The sequence below is a fragment of the Cricetulus griseus genome (genome assembly GCF_003668045.3).
Source record: "Cricetulus griseus strain 17A/GY chromosome 1 unlocalized genomic scaffold, alternate assembly CriGri-PICRH-1.0 chr1_1, whole genome shotgun sequence".
NCBI classification, from domain to species: Eukaryota; Metazoa; Chordata; class Mammalia; order Rodentia; family Cricetidae; genus Cricetulus; species Cricetulus griseus.
The window spans coordinates 62,454,822-62,480,604 of NW_023276807.1; the positions used below are offsets into that span (position 1 = coordinate 62,454,822).

General features: G+C 44.7%; 1 protein-coding gene across 2 annotated transcripts in view; it reads right to left on the bottom strand.

The window, feature by feature from the left end:
• Positions 1 to 3,888: 3,888 nt before the first annotated feature.
• The window catches only part of Mcph1 (microcephalin 1), a 193,023-nt gene continuing 171,128 nt past the window's right edge, over positions 3,889 to 25,783 (bottom strand). For both annotated transcript variants that reach the window (XM_027389651.2, XM_027389652.2), the window contains exons 13-14: positions 16,882 to 17,119; positions 3,889 to 6,446 (exon numbers count right to left, since the gene is read on the bottom strand). In XM_027389651.2, the coding sequence (XP_027245452.1) occupies positions 6,391 to 6,446; positions 16,882 to 17,119 (294 nt within the window). In that variant the 3' untranslated portion in view covers positions 3,889 to 6,390. The remainder of the gene's footprint in view (positions 6,447 to 16,881; positions 17,120 to 25,783) is intronic.

Sequence of the window (25,783 nt, forward strand, 5' to 3'; positions counted from 1 at the left end):
GGGCTCTGTGGCCACAAGCTGAGGTGACAGACAGCCTTTCATCACCCTGAGAAAGATCTGTCTTGAGCCTCTACCTCCTTCTGTGTTACTGGCCCTGGCCCACACAGTATCCTCGTTCTGTTTTCCAAATGAGGCTTGTGGTCTCCTGAGCCTAAACCCTTGCCCTGCCCCTGCCACCCGCAACTTCACGCTCTCAGGACATAGAGTCCCTCTCTTGCCTCCCCTAACTGCTTCTCAATACTTTAATGATTGGGTTTCACACCGCTGGCTGAGAGCCCCATCTAGTTGATAGGGTGCTCTTGGTGTTGAGCCCTGAGGTCTGGCAGCCTCCTCTTCTCTAGCTCTCTCAGGCCCAGTGGGCTGACTGATAGAACCCTGGCCTCCCCCCTGTGGATGCTAGCCCAGCCCAGGAGGGAGTTCCTCCTTGCCATTTCTCTCTCCTCAGCTTTGGCGGGATCACACTGGCTGGCCCACAGAAGGGGATATGAAGTTAACTTTCTCAGTAAATCTTCCCTCTGGACTCTTCAAGATAGAACCATCATTTGTTCCCATAGATAAGCCGTGAATCTAAATGCTTAAAAAATTGAAACCAGATTAATAAAGCTGCAACAGCTGCCAGTATCTTAGAATTCTAGGTGGAGCTTCGCCCCTGGAAGGTCTTAAGGGTTTGGGAAAATAGGAACGCCTAAGATGGGAACTTGTACCAAATAAAATATTAGTTTAGCCTGTAGAAGATGTGCATGCTCTTGTTTAGTTTCAGGTCAATAATTTTAATTACTGTCTTCCAGTTAGCAGTTCAAATATTAGAGGGAGAAAACCAGATACTGTCTTTTTGGGACACATAAGATTTTCAAGGCTTTAAATTATTTTTTTTTTTAAAAAAAGCAACATCAAGGGCAGAGAATGTAACCCTTCGTAGTCACAGATAACTCTAAAATAGACTTCACAGCCTAATATTAATTAAATCAAATAGTTGCCAAGCACACAGTAATTGAACACATTACCTACTGTCTCTGTGCTCTTGGGTTGTTTGGGCTCAGGGCTATTAAGAAGACATTTTCTAATCTGTGCTGGGAACACCCATGAGTTGCTTGGGGTGGACACAATTCAGAATACAGACCTCAGAGCTGTGGCTCCTTTTTCCATGAGGGTGTGTCTCCTGGCCCCTGTGTACATCAGGGCAGGTGGGATAGTGATTTTCCACAGTTTAAGGAACTTAAAGGACTTGTCAGAAGTCTCAGGCTGCGCCCCAGAAAATGACTGTTTAGTAAGCCCCTGGTTCATGTGGGGAGACTAGGAGCAGTGTAGGAGGCAGAATCAAGGTCTTGTCAAGACACCCATGCCCTGACCCTGGAACCTGCAACCGAGGTACCTCACTTGCAAAGTATATGGGAAAGTAGGCACTCAGGTGGCTTAAATAAAGATACTATTCCAGATTACCTGGGTAGTTCATGAAATGAAAAGGCCACTTGGCTGAGGATAATAGGGGTCCTGAGAATAAGAATCAGAGTGGGGCGAATGGGCAAAGGCTCTACCTGCTGTGACTATGGTGGAGCAAAGGCCAAGGGGCAGAAGTGGGAACCCCTCACCCAGAAAAAAACACAGGGAGATGGTTTCTCCTCAGGGCTCTGAAAAGGAGTCCGCTCTGCTGACACCTTATTTCATAAGTGCTTCTCCACCTCCCTGATGCACAAGAGCTTTGGTCTTGACTGCAAGAGGCTGAATTATGCATTTCAAAATCATTTGAAGTATTCCTGGAGAAACATCACAGCATTAACCAATCAACCACAGTCTACTTAAATCATTTTTTTCATGTTATTGTCTTAGAACTTCACTGTGTTGTGCAAATAAAATTTGCAAGGTGGACTGTAGTAAAAATTGCAGAATTTTGTAGCTTTAGTTCCTATCATAAACATTTCTTACATTGTATGGTTTTATCCTAATTATAAGTGCTGCTTGATGTTAGAAGAAAACCATCCTGAGTGAGGTAACCCAGTCACAAAAAGACAAACATGGTATGTACTCACTCATATATAAATTTTAGACATAGAGCAAAGGATCACCAGCCTACAATCCACACCACCAGAGAAACTAGGAAACAAGGAGGACTCTAAGAAGAATGAATGTTGCCCCTCCCACCCACCCAGAAGGGGAAGGGCACATGATTTCCTGAGCTAATTGGGAACATGGGGGTAGGGGAGAGGGAGCTGGGAGAAAGAGAGGGGGAGAAGAGGAGGGGAGAGGAGGAGATGGGGGAGCAGGAAGGTTGAGTCGGGGGAAGAACAGAGGAGAGCAGGATGAGAGATACCATAATAGAGGGAGCCATTATAGGTTCTAGGAGAGATCTGGCACTAGGGAGATTTCCAGAGATCTATAAGGATGACACCAACTGGCAATCTAAGCAATAGTGGAGAGGCTACTCTAAATGCCTTTCCCCTACAATGAGGCTGATGACTACCTTATATAACATCCTAGAGCCTTCATCCAGTGGCTGATGGAAGCAGAGGCAGACACCCATAGCTAAACACTGAACTGAACTCTGGAACCCAGTTGCAGAGAGAGAGGAGTGATGAGCAAAGAGGTCAAGACCAGGCTGGTGAAACCCACAGAAACAGCTGACCTGAACAAGGGGGAGCACATGGACCTCAGACTGATATCTGGGAGGCCAGAACGGGACTGGTCCAGACCCTTGAACATGGATGTCAGTGAGGAGGCCTTGGCAATCTATGGGGCCTCTGGTAGTAGATCAGTATTTATCCCTGGACTAAGAAAGCACTTTGGGAGCCCATCCCATGTGGAGGGATGCTCTCTCAGCCTGGACACATGGGGGAGGGCCTAGACCCTGCCCAGGATGATCTGACAGACTTTGGGGATCCCCCATGGAGGGCCTCACCCTCCCTGGGGAGCAGAGGGGTATAGAGTGGGGGATTGGTGGGGGGTGGGGAAGAAGGGGAGGGAGAGGGAGAAGGGAATGACATGTGAAGCAGGCTTGTTTCTAATCTGAACTAATAAAAAATAATTTCTTGGGAAAAAAAAAGAAAGTAAAAAAAAAAATGGTTTCTTTTTGCTGGGCATCCATTGAGTTAACACTTGATGGTGAGTTTGCTATAGTGAACATCACTGGTGTGATGGTAAGTGTTGTCAACTTGACAGAATGTAGGATTTCCTGGGAGCTGGACCTTGGGGGCATGCTTGTGTGGATTATCTTGATTAGGTTAAAAGAGCAGGGGCATCCACTGAATCGAATGGCTTTGTTCCCTAGGTCTGGTCCTGACTGTGTAAGTGGTGAAAGGTGGTGAGATCCTTATTGAGCAGCATCCACTGCTCTGTGCTCCTGATTATGGATGGGATGCCATGTAGCCAGCTGCTTCAAGCTCCTGCTGTCTTGTCTTCCCCCAATGATGGACTATACTCTTGTACTGTGGCAGAGTAAACCATTTCTCCCTAAAATTGATGTCAGAGTTTTCAGAGTTTTCTTTTTTTAATTTTTTTTTAACCATAGCAGCACCAGGAAAGGATTTAATCGTCCATAGTATGTGTAACTTTCCTTCTCTTAGAAGATTTTATTACAAGTAAATTGCATGGATCCAGGACATAAATACCTTTGTTTCCAGGGTGATTAACAAATTGCTTCCTCAAGTCATCATGTCAAAGGCTGGGGACATAGCCCAGTGTTAGAGTGCTTGCTTGTTCAGCAAGCAGGAGGTGCTAGGTTTGATTTCCACATGTAAAAAATCAAGACATGATGTCAGTTTATCAAGCCACCAGCAATGGACAGGTACACATGGCCAGCCTTGTCAGCCTTGGTGTTTAACTCTCAAAACTGTTTTCTTAATGTCTTCAAGTTAACTAGTAATGGCTTCTGATGAATAAAGAGATAGGAGATGCTCAGCTTGGGGCTTTTCTATTTATTCAGACACATAGGAGATGCTTATCTTTGGGCTTTTACATTTGTTCTGATGCATGAAAGTAACTTGAACTGCAGAATCTCAAAAGATTGTTAAGAAAAAAATTGAAAATCTACCCAATTCAATCATTAACATTAAGAATCATGGCACAAAGGGGTTAGTGGTCATTGAACCAGTTTACTACATTTACTGTCAAGAAAAATCAGTCAAGAAAAAACTTGAGGAATCCTGAAATCATGCCGGAGAACCTCCTCATGATGGCCCCAAGATGGCTTCTGGTTGGGGCTGGTTGCCACAAAGATCAACTACCTGTTTAGAGGGTGAGTGTTTTGTAACCATGAGCTCCAGGGAGTGTGGGCTGAGTGAAGGACTGGAGACTGAAGTCAGTCGACTAAGGATTTAATTGTCCAGGTCTGCATCGGGTCACATAAGGAAGCAAGGACTTACCACTTGCTGTGTGCAACAAAATAGCAAACAGGTTAATGGTTTCACACATGCAAAGAGAGAGGGGACAGCAACTTGCTCTTGACGATGACTTTAAGCTGGTGCCTGCACGGGAATACCATCATGGTGCGCCTGTGACACCTGTCTACTGACACACTTACACATGCTTTCCTTCTGTCTTGCTTTGATTTCCATCTGAACTCTTTGCAGTGAACACCCTTAACACCCCCCCCCCTTGCAGGGCTCCAGTGTGGTACAGACTGGGTGTTGGCACTTTCCTAATAACCAACAGAAGTGGGAGACTCCCAAGTCCATGGTGCATGAGGAAGCTAGGGTATGGTTTGGGCAAGCCATTTTTGTTGATTCTGGTGCCTTCCTGGTGTATCCTCATGTGGTAGAAGAGGCAAAGGGCTTATCCCAAATCTCTTTGCAGGGCTTCATGATCTGGTCACTTCTCTAAAGCCTCCTAATACCATTTGGGAGTGATGGCTTCAAGCTATGGATATGTGAGGGAAAACAGAATTATTCAAATTATAGAAGAGGGGGACAATGATAAATGGGTCTTTCTCACTCTCATTTGCTCTACTCCTTCCAAGGAGCTTGGATGGCTGGATCATCCAGTACAACAGGACACCACAAATTGCTTTAAATTTCAGAGGGCCATTCCCACTGGGCTTCATTCCTTTGCTCTGTTCAGGGGATGAATAACGAAGCTGTAGAATATCCATGCCACAGAATACTGTTTGGCAACAAAAGGGAATTGTCTACTGACACACATGATATGAATGAATCATCAGAACATGAATTACATGGTGAAAAAGGCCAATGCCACAAACTCACATATTGTATGATTCAATTGCTTATCTCTGAAACGACAAGGTTTTGGAAGTGGAGTTGAGACTTAATGAGTTGGAAACAGCAGCTGACAAGAGCAACCAAGCATAATGCAGAAAACCACAATGAACAGTTGTATGACAACCTCAAGATTACTGGGATTCAGTATCTCTGTTAGATGCTTGAACAGTATAAGAATGTAGTATCAATAACTATAACCCAACATTTGAGATGTGGATAGGAGATCAGCAAGTTCCAGGCCAGTCTGGGCTATACAGAGAGAAACACACCCCCACCCCATTAACACAATGAAGAGTGACCAACCTGATATGTCCAGCTTTTTTATGTTGCAATGCAATGTGGTCATTAACAAAGTTCACTCAGAAGAACTGAGCAACTGAGCTACCCCTCAACAAACAAACACACATAATCTTATAATACTTTTAAGTAGGTTTATACTTTTGTATTAGCCGCATTCATAGTTATCCTTGGACAAATATGACACATAGGCAATGGGTTAGACACCCCTGACATAATTCAGCCCCAGCAGCTGACTTTCTGTAGGGAACCTTGGGGTAGCCATTCAGAAGGCAGACATAGTCATTGCACATAGTCTTCCTTAATTGCTCCGAGAAGCATCTCAGAAACGTGTTATCTTAATAATGCATGATTGTCCTTATCTAGACACAGCACACTAATAAAGATCTCAGAGTCCAAGCCAAGAAAGTTAGGGGGTCATTTGATTGTTTAGGATCAAAATGGTTTAAATCAATTTCCATTCTATAATTGGGAGTAAAGTATCTTGAAGACAAAGGTTCTGTGACCTTTTCATCATGGTCATTATTAGTATTATACACAGAGCCCAGGACTGGTGCCGGCCAAGACTTCTCTGAACTACAATATGAGTCATGAATAAGTTACATAAAAGAATTTTGAAGATAAAAGTCCTGGATTTAAATCTAGTCTCTCTAGTCTCTCTCTCTCTCTCTCTCTCTTCTCTCTCTCTCTCTCTCTCTCTCTCTCTCTCTCACACACACACACACACACACACACAGAGTGAAGATAAAAAAACACAGCACATGAAGTAATGTGTGACATCAGGCCTTAAGTTGTATGATGACTCCTTCTCTCCATGGCTAGTTTTCTTGCATGTTGAGGACAGCAGCCAGAGATGTCTCTCATTGTAGCAACTGGTAGATGTCTCTCATTGTAGCAACTGGTAGTTGTTAAAGTCACAGACTTTGTGTTGGGTAATGGAATCTAAACAGAGGGGGAAAAAAGGTAACTTGACAGTTAAGGTAACTAAGATAGCTGATAACACAGGTAATCTCTTTTTACTTTTTATAAAATGATAAATTAAACATCTTAGATGTTTCAGAACTGCTCATAATCCCACTGGGTTTTTAAAGTAAAATGAAATAAAGTAAAACAAAGTAATTACTTCATGAATACTATAAGATGTAACTGGTCACAGACAGAGTTAGGTAGCTGGTCAGGAGTATGTGACAGTTGGCCACAGTCCCTCTGCTATGCTGGGATAGGTAATGTTCCATGGGCTTATGTTGATAGCTCAGTGGCCACTTAGTGGTGCTGGAAACTTGACAAGTGGAGTCGAGCGGAGGAAGCAGGTGTCTGAGGTGTGTCCTTAGTTAGATCTTGCCCTGGTACCTTCTCCTCTCTCCCAGTGCTTCCCAGCTGCCACAGGCTGCTTTGCTCTGCAGTATTTACCCTTAATCATGATATGTTGCTCACCCATGACCTCTAAATAGTAGAACCAGACAACAATGTGCTGAGATTGCTGAACTGAGGGCTACAATACATCCTTCTGCTCATGTCATTTTTTCTCAGGATTTTGGTCACAGGAACAAAAGTTATGATTGATATGCTACCCTTTGTCAATACTAAGAATCTTACTATGCACAACTGTCTTCTTACTATAAAGATGAAAAAGGAACACAGTTGACTGTCGGTACCCACTGGCTGACAGGTTTAATTAGAATCATTACAGCATCTCCCATCACAATTGTATTGTCAGACAATGAAGGGCCTTGAAGAGTGATGCTAATGAAAAATGGGCAGCTATGATGGTTGTGTGGAACAGGGGATAAAAGGGAGTCCACTCTAGAAATAAAGGGAAAGTAGAGAAATAAAAAAGCTCATCTTAGTTTTGGCTTAAGAAAATATCCAAGAATTTACCCCCTACCTTCCTGTATAGATATACTTCCATATACAAGTTGGTGAGGGATTCCCTGGTGGGCTTCAGAGCGGGAAACACATTAACTAGCATTTGATGCATATATATGTACTTATGAACACATGTGTGTGCACATACACATATATAGTTAAGACAATGCTTGTCAGTATAGGCACACCATTTAGTTTACTGTACAATGGTGAAGCAGGCCTTACGCTTTATCCTTTTGTCTGAGCTGGTCGTGATGCCTGCTGCATTATGTTTTTGTTGTTATGTCTTTTTCTTTTTTCTTTTTTTGTACACACTTTTGCCATGTAAGAGCTATTGTCTTCTTTATGTGTTTATATTCTATTGACATTTTGTTTAATTGTACCTGGGTTTTGAGCCACAGATGAAGATATGCTCTCTGTACCTGGTCTATAAAGTAATTCAGCTAAATTCCCATCCAGATTGTATGAGCTCTTTGAACTCCAGTTTTACACATGGATTACTTACTGGGTTATTTTATAAGGCCAGGAAAACAAAACAAAACAAAACAATAAAAACAACAACAAAAAACCCCAACCTATCAAAAGGATGCATCTTCCTACTTAATCTGAAAATTCAGTATAACCAAAAATTTCAAGTTTTATAAAAGAGGAAATTAATTTATTGACTCTAACACAGGAATACAGATTGGGAAAGAAGAACCAGGTGATAAAAATGACTGATCTGTTGTAGTTACAACAGTCAAGTCCAATGTGATTTGCAGGGAACAAAGAGAACAGTGCAGGAAACTGAAATGAGCCCATATAAGGAAGTGAATGAAAGGGGACACTGCATATCAGTGTCAAACAGGCAGGTCAGAAAAATGACAAGCCCTGTTTCCCCAATCCTTTAGACAGCAAGTAAACTACGGACAGAGAACAGCTTCAGACAGTAGGAAAACTATAGCCATTATCACAATTATTATTCAGCTTTTTGAGATAGGCTTTTCTGTAGTCCAGGTTGTACATGATCTTGATACTTTTGCCTCCTCTCAACTGTGTCATCAGTGTGTAGCTAAGAATTTTAAGCAGGAATGATGCAAGAGATGTCCTTGAAATTGAGGCAACAGCCCTCCCTCTCTTTGTCTTATCCCTGCCCCACCTTAGCTCTTTCATTCTTAAAACAAAAACACAAATCTCTAAGCCCCATACCCACCATGCTCTTTAGTAGATTTTGGCACTCAAGCAACAGTTTTCTAACCACACTTCTATGTGGTCTTATGGTTGAAGTATGGAACCAACATGCTGCCAACATTAATGTTTTATGGCGTGAAGGACAAATATATTTAACTAAAACTTGGTAGCTAGTGGCTGATGATACTGTTCCAGCTCAAGAGCACTGGGTACTAGGCTTTATCTTTGCTTATTAAAGAAGAAAGTTCAGTGGTCATATACACAAACTTATTTAGTTAGGCATCTCCTCTTTTTCACTGTGGGATGGGTATTACCTAGTCTCTGGGGGATATTTATGGCAAGAACTTCACCCTGTAATAGTAGGTGCTTAGGTGATGGATGTCTCTGTTTTAGGTAGGGTGAAGAAATGCCATGACTAAAAGCAACACGGTGAGGAAAGGGTTTATTTTGCTTACACTTCCACATCACTATTCATTATTGAAGGAAGTCAGGACAGGAACTCGGGCAGGACAGGAACCTGGAGGCAGGACTAATACAGAGGCCATGGAGGGGTGCTGCTCACTGGCTTGCTATTTCAACTGCACACTTCAATGCCATTAAAAGCATGTTGACAATACTGTGCAACTACCAGCACTTAGGAACTTGAGAACTTTCTCATGATCCCAAACCAAATCTCTGTATCCACTAAACAGCAACTTGCCACTCCCATGCTTCCTGCCGTCGCTTCTGGCAAGCCTGAACACATGTTCTGTCTCTGTCCCAGGGATATCGCTAGCACGGATTTGTCTTTCTGTGCCTGGCTTATTCCACTGGGCATAATGTCTACGTGGAGCAGGTATCAGGACTCCTTTTGCGGGCAGGAGATTGGACACCATACCGACACACTGTATTTGCCTTGTTGTTGTCTATCAACTGTCATTTAGAGTTGCTTCCACCTTTTTGCCACTGTGAATAAATAATGCTGCTATAATTATAGACATCCACATCCTGAGGAGCTCATCATTCATATTTGGGGTGGGATACATATGTCAAGCAGTGGATCTGTTGGGTCACATGGTAACTCAACACAGTGTTTTCCTTAGCAGCCACAATAATTACATTTCCCTTAGCAACATACAAGGGTTCCAATTACCCACATTTTCTTGAACACTTTTTTCCCCCTAACTTTTGGTGTGTGTGTGTGGGGGGGTAGCAGGCATCATAATGGGTGTGGGGTTCTGATTCACATTTTCCCAGTGGTTAGTTTTGTTAACCACTTTGTTATGGGCTTATTATACATTTGCATTTTTTCCACACTCATGGTCCCATTCCTTCACACTGATCTCACCATTATTTTTTGAGTCACAGGAGGCATATGCACACTTGTTATAATGTCTGTCCTTTTGAAATACTCTCATTTATCCGCTTTTATTTCTGTTGCCTCCCTTCAGAGTTGACACAGCGTGCCCACCTCTCTGGCTGTCCACTCTCCAGGCTGTGAGGTGCTGGTGAGGATCCATCTTGCAGAGCCCCGGCTCTAGTGAAACTAGCTTGCCCTCCTCCTGGCCATCAACCACATGCACGTCATCATGCCATTCTGAAGACAGCTTTCCTTGACTCGGCCTATTCTAGTTGCCATAAACCTTCAAAGGTTGTGTAGGGTTCCCACAAAGCTGGTTTGCATAGCTTCTGCTTATACTCCCGTGTTTCTGTGACGGAGGAGCCTCTGGACCATAGGCCTGATGTTCTGATGGCGTCCCCCCTGCAGCAGTTTGATGGATGGTGGGACACACTCCTTGATTCGTCTTCACTCTTTGTTTATGTTTTCCGATCCCTGACTTGGTTTTGGTACCTCATTTTCAATTTATCATCATGATTTTGCTCATCATACTGCCTTGATTTTTCAAACATCCCTACTGTGTGTGAAGTTGTCTCTAGGTTCTTTTGCAGTGCTATTCATTGACTGTTCTTTCTTTCTTTCTCATTATTGATTGCATTTTTACTATTTAGAAGATTGGGCTCACTACTGCCCAGCTTCATGGTCTTCTCTGTTTTTGTCTGTTAATGTCACTACTGTTTTCTCCTTTTGTGCTTCAAGATTATCTTGATGTCACTCATCTTTAAACACTGATGTTTAAGAAAAAACTGACTGAATATTAAAACAGCATAATTTCATCCAGCTGCTGTTTTCCATGCTTGAGAACTGGGGAGATTTATTGTCTTTCACTCTGGGGTAGGACACCTCAATCTCAGGATTGTTTGCAGAACACCGCTCTGCAGTACCTAATTGCCAGTCTACCGATTAGCAGTCTTACAATCAAAAGAAACTTTCACTACTAGTATAAACCCCACTCCGTATGAGGAAAGGGCTGAACTGGAAATCAGGTAGCTGGGCTGGTTTCTGGAGTTCTCTGTGATCCACCCGTGACTTCCAAGGGGGACTTCAGGACTCAGTGAATTATAGGAATCCCAGGCTACAATCAGAGAGGACTCTAGGCAGGGAGGGACAAACAGCACTCATCTGCTTTCTCGAAGTTCTGCGTTGATGTCTGACGTCAATGTGTTTCTCTTGAGGTCTCTTCCTTGAAGCTCTGGCTCCCTGCATCCTCCCATGGTCTTTTCCCTTTGCATGCTCTCCCTTTTCTTAGAAGTGAAACCATCCAATTGGATTAACATCCTACCATAAAGAGCACTTAACCTTTTGCCCTCTTTTTAAGGTCTTATCTCCAAATACAGTCACATTCTAAGCACCCCCCCCCAACCAAGCTTTATCTCAACTACTTGCACCTCATCACTTGATATTCTAGGGTGTTTAATATGAACTGCCCAGCAGGCAGCTGCAGAAAAAAAAAAAAAAAGAAGCCAAAGCCCCAAAGGTGTTCCAAAGTCACAAGAAAACTACATTTCAGCCATAACCCAGTGCATCAATTAACCAAGCCAGTGAGCAAAGGCAGGCTAAGTGATCAGTAACATCCCATTAGGAGGTCAAACTTTGAAGTTCCTTTTAGATGCTGGGAGCCAGGGGGCAGCTGTTATACACTGGGCTCGGGAGTGGGGCTGCTGTGGGGCTTTATGAGCCTCTAATCTCTATAGTAAGTCTTAGAGAGGTGCCTGTCACATCACAAATGCTGAGCACAGCCATGTTGATGGCCCTGGTGACTTCCCAAATGAGCACGTACATTTCTTCATATGGGTATAAAATGCTGCTGCGGTGGCATCATTTCTGCTCAGAGCTGAAGACACAAGATGCCTTTTTGGTTCCCAGGTGGCATTTTGTGCTGAGGTAGGCTGAAGGCATTGACTTGAGTTAAACAAGGGCAGTCTGGCTGGCCAGGAGAATTTGTGGATGATCACCTGAACTATTGGGAGAGGTTAGGGATTTTTCCTGAGTCCATTCTTTCCATATATTTCCTAAACCAAAGCTAAGATAACCGTGTCAGCGGCCGACTTACAGAAGCCTATCTATAACATGTTGGCACACAAGCTGACTTTAGATGTTAAAATTACAAAATTCTACTGCTTAGTTTTTAATTGTGTATATTTTGGTAGTTGCTTTCTCTCGGTGTGACTGGTGGGCTGCTGGGCCTGGATTCCTGGGCAGGGATAAATTAAGCACAGTGGAAAAGAAGGGCAGGGAGCAAAGGGGCAGACTGGCCTTCCATTCTTCTGGCTTCTTTTCTGGACCCCTGGACTTCTGTGTCTAGTTCTTATCTATGCAATTGGGATATGGGACAAGGTGAGCTTGACCAACCCTCTTGTGTCCACTTAATTATGAATCTCCAGGGAACATGGTGTCCAGGGTAGCCTTGTTTCACAGAAAGCCACAGTTAATGCACTTAGCTGGTCAGACAGTGGGGGACACAATAAATAGCCCAGGCCAGCATGGGAAGGCCCCCAAGCTATCAAGGACCTTTTTCCTGAAAGCTTTGACTTGGGGCAAGAGTTGAATCAAATGTTCTTTGTAAGCTATGTGGAAGTCATGTCAAGGCTAAATTTTCTTTTTCTGGCAGCTCTGTGGAGAATACTACACTATCTCCCCACAATAGCATAAATGTTTTCCCCACAATAGCATAAATGTATGTCTTATCTCTTGAATGTAGCCCAGACAATTAAGGGGAGGCAGAGCTGGAACTAGTCTCATGAGAAAGGCCAAACCCATATTACTTGATAACATTGAAGGGAGGGGAGGGCGTGACCAAGAATGACCACAGCACCAAGTCACACATCTTGACAGCTCCTGGTGCAGAGCTCTGCCTGCCTCTTTCTCACCAGTCAAGGACTTAGACCTGGGACCTCTGAGATATGAAATGGGAATTATACTTCGTGGGAGTGCCAAGGAGAATCCAACAAGTAGAAAACAGTTTTAAGGAACACCCATATTACTGACATCAGGACAGGTAGTGCCTGGTTCCTGCTACCAGGAATTTGATGTTTGTTCTCTTGTTGATTTTCATGTATATTCAAGTGTGTTCTTGCTCAAAAATCCCCATTGCTCCTGCTGGTTGAATGATTCATGGAGAATGTTGGCCCAAGTACAGTGCTGTTTCAGGGAAAATGGGCTCTAGGGAGTGAAAGGGGAACACAGACTCCTTGTAAGGCAGCGTGGCATCTGACACCCTCTGTGGAGAACATGAGTAAGGCAAGGATTAAATGCCTCCTGGTGAATTCCACAGGGTGACATTCTGTACTCCTTCATGTCCTATGTCAGCAACACACAATGGCTGGGAAGGCAGGATGCTTCACGCTAACGGTTTACCAGACAAGGCTAGAAGAAATTCTTCTAAGAATCACTCTCTTTGAGGTACTTCTCAGCAGTTTCACACAAAACTCATCAACTAGAAGAATAAATATAAAGTTATCAACCCATCAAATGCAGCATACTTAGGCCTTGTGTTTTCATTTTGGATGGCAACTAACAAATTTGAAAGGGGACAGAAAAAGTTTTGAGCACTTTGCTTTTTTCAAGACAGGGTTTCTCTGTATATAGCCTTGGCTGACCTGGAACTTATTCTGTAAACCAGGCTGGCCTTGAACTCAGAGATCCACCTGCCTCTGCCTTCCAAGTGCTGGGATTAAAGGCGTGTGCCACCATTGCCCAGTCTTTTACCACTTTTAAATAAACATTTTATCCAAACTACTCTCAAGAATTGCCTTGGCCCGAACTCATACTGCCTATTCCAGTTGGAATAAACTTTATTAATAAATGCCAAATATTATCTTTCATAACTTATCACAAAATGATTTTCCTTTCAAACCAATGCTTTAAAAGTTCCTGTTAGTACATTTTTTTCCCTTTTTACTCATTTATTTTAGGGCTGGGGATTGAGCTTTCACACAAGTGAACTACCATCACGCTGTAGCTCCAGCTCCTTTGAGTTGTTTTGAGACTATAGTATCTCCTTTCTTCTCTTCTCTCTTTCCCTCTGCAGAATGACCCTAGGGCCCTGTACAAGGTAGGCAAGCATTCAATCCCTGAGCCTAATCCACCAGCCTGAGAATAAAATGTTCTCTAGAGAAATGTTTATAGAAGTTTGGGGGAGTAAGAACCTTACAGGACACATGTCACTTTGTTATGGCACTGGGGGTGACAGTTGTATGCTTGCAGGGACGTTGTCACTCAGAAATCCCTGGGAAGGCTGACCACAGCACACACCATATCCCACACTCTTGTGCTGTCTTCTTTGGCCACTGCACAAGGTGAACAGGAAAAGATCAAACCGGTGCAGAGCCTGGAGGGGACAGCACGAATAGGACTCGGCTGTGTTTGTCTGTCTGTGTTTGACGTATAGATGTTGAGGCAACAACTCTGTTACGTGTACACCACGGCCGTTGCTGGGTCGTAATTCAATTCAGAAAGAGAAAAACTGAGCTAACTAGTGTTTGGAAGGTACGTGCATGGCTCTGGCTGCAAGACTCGGTGTGTTTGGGGGGTACCCACAAGCCATGGGGACTCATCTTACATAGGCAGGCCTGAAACACACACAATACCCGGATGCTGCCAAGGGCAGAGGAGTTGGTGTAATCAATGACAGGTCAGCAACAGGACGTCAATTAGGGGGAGGAAAGAAGCAGAAACTAGGGTCCCTGAGCCAGCCCTGGCATGTAGAGAATGTTGCAGGGCTCTGGGTAGATGCAGCAGGTAGGCAGTCGTCCCCTAAAATCCCAGCCAGAGCCAACTGACAAAACAACCGGAAGAACTTAGCCTGGCTGAGACAGTGACTACACAGGACGTAGGAGCAACAGGAAGGGCTGTCAGTCACCCAGCCTGGAAATAACAGGACTACCGGCTCAGTCCAGGGCCCTGAGAGGCACATAATTCCCGAACTTAGGAACCATTGGTTGTTGTCCCAGACTCTTGACACCAGGCATGTACAGACATGTTTTCAAAGCCCAGTTCTGGTCTGCAGTGGCTGTTAATTTGATGCACTTTTCCAAGAAACCAAACAAGAACCCAGCTTCAGAACATGTGATGTCTGAAGGTTCTATTCTTGGCATTCAGAAGAGTAAACAGTGGCTTAGCTTTGGACTGGAGCTAAAGGCTATTTTTTTTTAAAATAGTTAGCTTCTAAGCAAAAGACAAATGCTCTGTAGCAGATACTTTCTACTAAAGTACTTTTGATTTCCTTTTTCAAAAATGTACAGGGACAATCATCAATCATTTAAAAGATATTAATAAAATCTATGTGTTTCTGTGTGAATATAACTTTGGAAAACAAGGTTCTCTATTTATCTGTTCAAGGTGAATGCCAAGAGGAGAGTGAAAGAAGCCAGAACTTTGGGATTTAGAGATGAGGGTGAGATGGGGAAGGAGGGATGAATAAGAAACCCAGGAGGAGGGGGAAACAGGAAGGAGAAGGAGAGGAAGAAGAGAGAGACCGATGCATATGGTGGGAGACAGTTCTGAAGGATCCAGGAAGGACATCAGTCTCAGGAGAGAAAAGGAAGGAAAGGGAAAGAGAAGAGGAAAAAGAGGGGCAGACAGAAAGAGGAGAAGACGAGGAAGAGGTGGAGCAGAGGAGCAGGAGAATAAAGGCAGCAAAGGAAAGGAGGGAGGAGGAGATTAGAAGAATAAGAATGAGGAAGACGAGGAGGAGGAGAGGAAGAGATAATTAGGACTTCAGCTACAAGAAAGAAAGCGAGAGAAAAAGGGGAGAGAGGGAGAGAGAGAGAGAGGAGAGAGGAAAGACAGAGAGAGAGAGAGAGAGAGGGGGGGGGAGAGAGGAAAGACAGAGAGAGTGAGAGAAAGAGAGAGAGAGAGAGAGAGAGAGAGAGAGGAGAAAGGAAGCAGGTAAGGACCTGCAAGTGGGGTAATCCATTATTAGGGTGGAGCTGAGTCCCCTCAAAACTCCTATGTTCAAGCTCCAACCCTCAGCACCTTAAAATGTAGATGTATTTGGAGACAGGACCCAGGGAAGACATTAAATTAAGATTAGGCCCATATGGGGTTGAGCCAGTATCACCAGCGTCTTTAAGGAAGAAGTATGGACTCAAAGAAAGAAGTCACATAGGGAAGGGCTTCACCTGCAAGCTCAGGGGAAAGCCACAGGGGACCTGCCTGATCCTACCTTGGCCTAGTCCTTCCAGGTTCCATGGTGGTGAGAAAATGACTGTTTGAGTTGCCTGGTCTACAGGGTTTAGTCCTACCAAACCAATCATTTGTCAACCTCAGGGATGAAGATTTAATTTTATCCTCAAAGCTGACCCTGGAGTCCATCCTGTCTGGGATGAGTCCATTGTAGGATGGTGAGCCAGCATGAAAGGAGAGAAGGAGGAGAAGGACAGGAGAGGAGAGGAGGGGGAGGGATAGGAGGAGGGGAGAAGGAGGGAGGAGGACACCCCTGGGAAAGTTCTTTCCTGGCTGCATCCCTTCTCCTCTTGAGAGTTCTGCAATCCTCCAATGTGGGATAACTGCCTGTCAACATCATCTGTGTGGATAGCTTCTTATGGCCAGATGTCTAGTTTAGTATCTTTTCCTCCCTGAGAATCTCAGGTGCCACTTGGCACAGGTAAGTAACCCAAGCCAGCCAGTGTACCCCCTGCTCACAGTTCGAGGTTGAGGCAGCTCTGAGTGAGCAGGTTTCCCACATGCACTGAGAGGGCAAAGCCCAGTGTGATTTCCTCTCCTTGTGCACTGTCCTTCAGATGGCAGTAAGGGGCATGGGTGTCTATGACTGGTAAGGAAGATGCCTGAAGGCTGAGCTGTTAATCTCAGGCCCACACCATATGGGTACCATCTCTCTCTTCCAAGTCCTGTTCTTACTATGAGGACCACAAAGCATTATTCTCCTTAAGCTCCTGATGGTCATGTGACAGGCCCCCCTTCCCGTCTCTCCTGTTTGTGTTCCATCACCTGGGTTCTTACCTAAGACCCATTTCTCTGACAGGTACTGGATCCTTGCTTCCTTCTTGCCACAGTAGGGACCAATGATGAGGCTGGCTTGCTGAGGGGCTGGGCTGACTTGGCCACCACACAGGAGGACCAGTTCACACAGCTTGGCTCTTGGGGGGCTGCTGGCTGGTGCAATGAACATCTTCGGCTGATTTGCAAAGAGGGTTCCTTGGTACCGCTGGGTAGACAACTGGCGTTCAAGTCTGCAGATCTGTGGGTAGAAGGAAGGAAGTGAGTGGGGGCCGGAACTCACTCAGTGTGGAGAGCAGGTTAACAGAGAAGCTCACTTCTCTTTTCAAAAACAAATTCAAGGTAAGATTGCTGTATCAGTCAATTTCTGTCAATATGACAATGTATCCGAGGCAAACACCCATCTGGGAAGAAGGCTTTCTTTCGGCTCATGGCCTCAGAGATGTGGGTTCATGGTTTCTGTACTAACCGAGCACAAAATGGAGCAGTTAGGGAAAACAGCACACACCAGTGACCAGCCTTCTTCAACTAGTCCCTACCTCCTAAAAGCCTACTCAGTTATGAACTCATGCATAGATTAATTCTGTGATGAAGGTAGCATCTTCTCAACTTAATCACTTCTCAAGCAGCATGGTTAGCTGGAGATCAAGACTTCAACACACTAGCCTTTGGGGTCCCACTTTAGATCCAAACCACAAAAGCTATCCATTCTTGGATAAATTTTACATTCCCAAGACTCAAGAGGAAGATGATGTGGAAGATGTTTTTCAAAGTGGACCGGAATAAAACTATAGGAATACAAATGTGGATAAAAAAAAATGGGTTGGCTTCTGAATTATCATAATCTTAAAGACAAAGTATTGAAGAGTAACCAAGTCCATCTTTGAGTAGTGCTGCTTAAGTAACTTGGAGGACTGTGCTGATGGGGGGGGGTAATCTACTGCTGGCATAGCCTTTGCCAACATTCAACTCTAGGGGTCCCCGGGTTCTTTGGCAAGTGACTAACAGATTCTAAGACTGTTTCAGATTGACCACCAGGTGAGATGGCAAAGGGACAGGAAGAGAATTTTCAAGGGCATTCCCCAGAGGGAGCAGGTGTGTATGTCGGGGAGGAGATTCTGGAAGATGTTTCAATTGAGTCATTATGAAAGTAGTTTGACAGATGTTTTAGATAGCATTTGAGAACAGACATGTGAAGCTGTACTCCCTTGTAGTTTGGTACAGTTGATGTGGCCATCTGGTTGACCCGAGGGACAATGGGAAGGCCCGTTATTTTAAATATGCTTTACTAATAACAGATTGATAGGGCTTTTTTTTTTTCTTTTAAGTGCACATAGCCTTGGAGTTGTTGAGAGCTATGTATTTTAAATATTTTAGTCTGTTACCCCAACAACTGGGGTCAATGGCTCAGGGAACTCTTAAAAAGAGTAAGCCATGGTGGGCAAGAGACCCTGCAAACAGCAAAGAGTAAGTCCCTTAGTTTATACCTCATGATTTTCCACTCAGTTTGCAAACTACAGTAGTGTTTTGGTTTGTTTCAGAGACAGGGTTGTGCTGTGTCTCTCAGAGAGGCCTGGAATTCTTTTTCATATCCAGGGCTGGCCTCAAATTCCCTGTTTCCTATGTCTATCAACTGAGTGCTGAGATTATGTGAGCATGACCACACCTATCCCTAGTGTAAAAAGAAGGCCCTGCCATAAAATGTAGCTCCACTATCAGGGTGGTAGGGCCCACTTAATATACTTCAATTTAGTCATACATTTTCTTTTCTCTTCTTTTCCTTTGAATTTTATTACTAGGCATTGACAATGTGCCCACGACTGGCAACTGGCAGTGGTCCTATTATATCAGTGATTCTTTTACTAAAATGGTGAGGAGGATACCAATATTTCTGTGAGAAGGGCACTGGGACAATTTGTTAGATGAAGCAGCCCCAGAGGGAGCTACTCCACCTACATGGTGAGTCAAGTGCAAAGAAGAAACCAAGGCCACCACTATCCACCAAGTTGTTGAGCTGCTGGACCAAGCTACATTGAAATATGAGCTCAAGAAACAATATCCAGGGCATAGCCACATATTTCAAATAGTAATTATAAATGTGACTGGTGTCTGAAGCATAAGGATACAAAGTAAAAAGTCAGCATTTGTACATTAGGCATTGCTGTCTATTAATTCACCAAAGTCTTTTCTTCCAACATGGCAGGCAGGAAACATGGGTGCTATGAGGGTGTGCTACCTCTTATGCTCTGCTCAGGGCCCCTTTCCAGCCCAGGGAAACACTGGACTGATCCAAGTCAATCAAAGAGATCCCATTTCCTCTGCAGATGAGATATTCCTAGCCAATGTCATCGAAGACTAGGTGAGATTTGGAGGACGATTCCCTTACTATTAGGACCCCAAATGCCCTTTGGACTAAATGGTCATGTCTATGTGTGACACATGCAGTTATTGAGCCCCTGGGACATGATGAAAATGGATGAATGGGAAGATGGCAAGTCTAGGATCCTGAAGAGACTAAGTCCTGGACCAACCAAAAGAGACATACCCTTCTCATTTCCTTATACTAGAAAAACAATTCCAAGTGTGTAAACTACCTGCTTTTATTTTGCTGTGTATTTACTAACCTACTCTAAAATGCTAACACAATGAGCTACATATTTACAATGCAGTATTCCAAAACAACAAAAATCTGGGTTTGGTGGCACACACATGCAATCCCAACACTTTGAAGGTGGAGGGATGAGGATCAGGAATTCAAGGCCAGCCTCGGCTACACCATGAATTTGAGCCTGCTTCTGCTACATGTGACTGACCTTGTCTCAAATGACAAATAAAAAAATGGAATCAAGTTTAGTATCTTACAATATTACGAGCAGTAGGCAGCTTGTTTTTATTTAGGAAGAGGGGAATGAGCCTTTGACATCCCAGAATGTGGAGTTAGTTGCTAATTTCTTTGGCTAGTTATTATTTCCTCACCAAGCATGTACATTTGCCAGACTCACTTGGGGTCCCAGTGAGCAATAAGAAACGGGGTTCCCAACTTCAGATGATAATAGTAAAGTCAACAGGTTAAAATTTTCTTTTTGTTTATTTACATAGCTGGAAATGAGAGAAGGCACAGTGTCTAAAAAAAATCTGATTACTGCTAGCAGCTGGTGGCTCACGCCTTTAATCCTACTACTCTGAAGACAGGCAAGCAGATCTCTGTGAATTCCAGGCCAGCCTAGTCTACAAGTGAGTTCCAGGCCAGCCAGGGCTGTTACTCAGAGAAACCCTGACTTGAAAAACAAAACTCTGGTTATTTTTAGCACAATTGAGCATGCACAGGCACTGACTTTCTGTTGTGGTTTGAAAGTGAGGTGGCCACCATAGGCTCCTGAGCTTTTACACTTGGCCCCAGGCTGATGGCACTGCTTGGGAAGGCTGTGTGACCTTTAGGAGGTGGAGCCTTGCTGGAGGAAGTGGGCCACTGAGGGACTTTGAGGCTTTATAGCTGGGCAGCATTTCCTGTTTATTCTTGAATGCTGATACAATGTAACCCAATGTAACTGGGCCTCCCACTCCTGCTGTCAAGTCTTCGCCATCTGCTGCCATGTCTTCCCCCATCTTGATGGAATGACTCCCCTTGAACTTCCAGCCTTTACAAAACAAACCTTCCCCATTAAATAACTTGTCAAGTATTTGGTCAACATAATGAGAAGAGAAACTAAGACCCTCTTTCTGTAGTCAAGGGCATGAATGTAACAAGGAGTTTATTGCCATAGAAACTGCGATGACTGGCACATTTCACTTTTAATATCAACAGGGCACATCATTGTACACATGGCTAAGTTCTGGTGAGGCCCTTCCCTAAGTAAGGCTTAGGAACAGCCCTGTTTCTCAGGGCTTTCTGAAGACAGAAGTCCTTATTAGTTCTGGCCTTTCAGACTTTTTTCAGTTGGGGGCGGGATTAAAGGACGCACAGGGACCACTGCAGCACCGACCTTGGAGACACCCCAAGTCTCTGACTGCATGTGACCAAACTGCCTACCAGTCATTGATACTGCCTTGGGACCCTGGCCTTGGCTCATGCATTTTCCTTTCTAGCAAAGCACCATTCACCTGACGGGTACATTTTTAAAGTGATTTGAGAACTGCAAGGGCATACGCTATAAAAAAAGAAAACCAAGGAGCTGGCAGGGAGTGCTCCCTTGCTGTGCTGCCTCCCCATCCCTTCAGAGGCAGAGGAAGATCATATCCCAAGGGATCTTGTGCTGATTATTCTCAAAGCTGTCTTAATCCCCTTTGTTGCTACAATTCAAGGTACTTCCTTAACCTATAGTTTATTACAAACCACACACACAGACACACACATACACACAAACACACACATACCACATGTGCGTCACAGACATACACACACAGACATACACACGCACAGACACAAGACACACAGACACAGATACACACACAGAGAGACACAGACACATACACATACAAACACACACACAGACACACACACACACAAATGCACATACACACAGACACACAGACACAGACACACACAGGTATACACACACACACACACACACACACACACACACACACACACACACACACACAGAAGATGCTGGCCAGACATGAGGGTGTTATGGAGGGAGAGAAGGGCCACAGAAATAACTGAACACTGACCAAAGATTTTCTGAGGAGATGGCATGTTGGTATTTAGGCATTTGGAGTTCTGACAGGATATGCCCTCAGCTGCTGTCACTAAGAACACCACCTGTGCATATTCACTATGTTCCCTTTTTAAAGGGCTCCGCCCACCTCCCATCCCCCCCTTTTCTTTCCTTCTCTCTGTCTGTTCCTCTCTCTCTTTCCCCCACTGCCCCTGTCGCTGGAGGCCTGTCTTCCCCTTCCCCCTTTTTACGATCCTTTTCCCTTAATAAACAACAACAACAACAACAACAAAAACCCTTCCACTTGAACTCTGTTATATGGCATCTTTCTCTCTTGAGCCGCTTTCTAAAAATAATTTTGAGGATCAGAGTTTAGATCCCCATCCCTCACATAAAAGCCCTGTGTGTATGCTGAAGAACCTATAATCCCAGAAGGTAGAAAGCAGGGATGGAGTGGGAGGATCCTTGGGACAGGCTGAGTCCTGAGTTTTGGGTTCAGTGTGGAGACCCCGCCTTGGCAAACTTGGAAACAAGTTAAGAAGTCAACTGACATCAACCTCTGGCCTCCATATGCACCCCCCACCCCACGCAAGTCCCCATATAAATGAATACACCCATGTGTGGAAAAACAAAAAGGCAAAGATAAAAAAAAAATCACAGATTGTATATCACTCCAGAATGAGTAGAGTATATCAAACTGAAATCTGTGATAGGAGGACTAGAGAAGCATATTGTATAGATTAGGAATATTGCTGTGGACTTAACTGGCTTTCTTGTTGGTGAGGCAAAATGTCTTCTTGCACATAACTACAACTCATGTCAACAGACAGAATCTGCATGGCCATCTATGGAGTCCCAAAGTGTCTCAAAGGCCACCGGAGCCAGAATCAGATGACTAAGAAGGGCACACGAAGTTACAGAGGACAGTTTTCCAGTGAAGCAGATTCTTCCCTGCATGCCTCCTTAGAAGTCAAGGATGGTCAGGCATTGGTGGCACACGCCTTTAATCCCAGCACTCAGGAGGCAGAGGCAGGTGATCTACAAGATCTAGTTCCAGGACAGCCTCCGAAGCCACAGAGAAACCTTGTCTTGAAACACCCCCCCCCCAAAAAAGGAAGTCAAGGATGGATGATGGCTATAGCTGTGCACATCTGTCATGCCTGCACTCAGGAGTCTGGGGCAAGGGCAGCCTTAGTTCCACAGAGATGTTCTATGCAAAAAATCTCGGAAGAAATAACAATGATGTGAGTTCACTGACGCCAGAGGTTCCGGCAGCCTTTAAAATAAGCCAAGCGCTCAGGGTGAACCCTGGGTTTTCAGGAGAGATCCTGATGCTCTCTCTGCAGATGGTGATGCAATGATATTTCCTACGTCTGTACTTATGGGCAGGATGGTGAAGGGGCAGACGGAAAGGGGATGCTTCTTGCTCTGAGCTCTTCATTCCACACTGCAACAGTCTGGTGCCAGCTGAGGCCCAAACTGGACATCAGCTTTGCTTTAGAGAATGTTGCCTCTGTGACTGTGTGTTTATCCTAGTCAGAGAGGCTACTGATTCACCAGGGGTTAGCTTAGACCCTTCAAATCTGTTTACCTAGAAGTCAGTCGTGGCAGACTGTACTGGTGAAGTGGAAAGGAATCCCCCAGGCTTCTAGCGCCAAGGAATCCTAGCTATTCATCCACGATCAAGAAATAAAACTTGGTAGGGTTTGACTGTTCACTCACTGTAGGGCATAGGATTTCAATTAGGGAGAGCTCACCTGCTGAGTCTCTCTGGCTTACTGATGGGACACACAGCTCCTGGTGGGCCATGTATGGAAGAGGAGGTACAGAGCTGCTGTGACCAAATCCTGGTGGTAGCAGACAGAAGCTGCCTGAGGCCATTTGCTAGCCACGGGGCAGCCAGGCTTTGAATCAAAGGGTTTGGGCCCCACTGCTTCTCACCACTGGCAAGGAGACAAATCCACATCCAGGTGAAGTTAAATAAAGCCACACCTGAGTCCCTAAATGAGCTTTCCACAGCCTAACACTAACACGCAGATGTTGGGTGTCAGCCTGATGACTCTTCTGAGAAACATGAGGAACACAAGCAGGCGGCACCATTAGTGGGTCTTAGATTTGCTATACGGTGCACTTGCTACCTCCCTAACTGGTGAGGAGCTGGTGATGTTAGCTCTGAGTACACTGGGATGGGCTCTAGAACAGTCTCATGCGTGTTCAATCACAGGGCAGGTAACTGGTGCCCCCCTTCTTGGGTCAGGACTTCTGAACCCACAATGCCGTCCACTTTGTTAGTAACCGGTGTTACTCCTGTGGCCTGGGCCTGGGGGGTGTGTGTGTGTGCTGCTAATGTGGGCCTGCTTTCCCTGTGAAATGTACTCTGCCCATCAAGCTGTTTCCTCAACCATGCTGCCAATGAACCTGGACTTTTCAGATCCCTGCTTAGGATGGCTGGTACCACACTCAGAACTGTATGAAAAATGTCAATTTCTCTTATGTTAGAGGGTATGAATTGTGCCTTTTCAGCCTTGTATTTTATTCCAGTTGTTTTTCCCCTTCAAGGACAGTGTGCCTTTTCCTCTGTGATGCCTTATATAACAGGCACTACCTTCAAATCCTTCCCACCTAATTTATCTTAGAAGCAGTTGGTACCTCTAGTCATGCATGGTTATGCATGCCAGCACCCAGTGTCCCAAGGATACACAGAGAGAATGATAACAGCTGGTATATGTGACTGAGGCTGGAGAGAGATGATTTGGAGTCAGGAGATAAGGCAGGATGCACAGAGGACATGGCACCTGTCAGCTTGCTGGAGCAGGACACAGGTGCTGTAATTTTTAACTTAATAAGAAAAGTAATTTTAGTTAAAACAACTGAAGACAGGGCACACAGCTCAGTCAGTAAAGTGTTTACTACGTGTGTACAAAGACCTGGGCCCAACCCCCAGAACCCACATGAAAAGCCAGATGTGGTGGCATGTGCTTGCCAAGTAAACATTGGGGAGATGGAGACAGGCTGATCCCCAGGGCTTACCGGCTAGAAACCTACCTGACCTGGTGAATTCCAGGTCAGGTAGAGACCCTGCCTCAAATAAATCAAGATGGGGGTTGAAAAGATGGCTCAGCAGTTAAGTGCATTGGCTGATCTTCTAGAGCACCTGGATTTGATTCCCAGTGCCCACATGGTGCTCACAAATACCTGGAACTTCGGTTCTAGGGGTTCCGGTGCCCTTTTCTGTCCTCCTTAGGCATCAGGCACACACATGGTATACTGACACAAATGTAGGCAAAATACACATGCACACAAAGTGAAAGAAGTCAAGGTGGCCAGGCATGGAAGCACAATCTTTAATCTCAGAACAGAGGCAGGAGGATCTCTGTGAGTTCTAGGTCATCCAGGGCTACATAGTGAATTCTACGAGAGCCAAGGCTAGAGTAAGGCCCTGTCTCAAAAACCAAACCAACCCAACCAACTAACCAACTAAAACAAACAAACAAAACCCTAAACAGACAAAAATATCAAGGTGGATATTGTCAGAGGAATGATACCTTAAGTTGTCCTCTGATCTCCACACTGATGTGCATGGATACATTCTCCTCTCTCTCTCTCTGTCTCTGTCTCTGTCTCTGTCTCTGTCTCTGTCTCTCTCTCTCTCTCTCTCTCTCTCTCTCTCTCTCTCTCCTCTCTCTCTCTCTGAACATTTCTCCCACTGGTGGAAGTGACTATGGTGTCTGGATGTTCTGGGATGAACTAAAGAGACAGGAGAACCTCACTCCACAATGTGTACAGACCCCTAAGGCACCATAAGGGGGTTGGGGAACCCAGGAGAGCTAGAGAGAGAATCCCTTAGGTTGGGCTATCCTAGAGTAGTCACCTCTGGTTGATGAAGCTACTTTGGAAGAATATGGAGTACCCGGAGTAGGATGTGGTCCTTAGAGGACATCTTGACCATAGCTTTCACTGTACAGGGGGGAAACTGAGGCCCAGGGATACAGGACATAGATCTCCTTTGGATATTACAGAGAACCTGACAACTGGCAAATCCTGTTCCCACTGACTCTTCACACTTCTTAGGATGCTGTTACCAATTCATTCAGGCTCTCCTGGCCTGCTCTGCATTCTCCTGTTGTGTCACTTGCTGGTGAGTCCAATCATTCATTCCACCATTCATTCAATAGAAAAACAGGCTACAGTATAAGAGTACAAAAGTGGGAAGACAGTCAGTTCACTTTGTTTCTCAAATGAGAGGA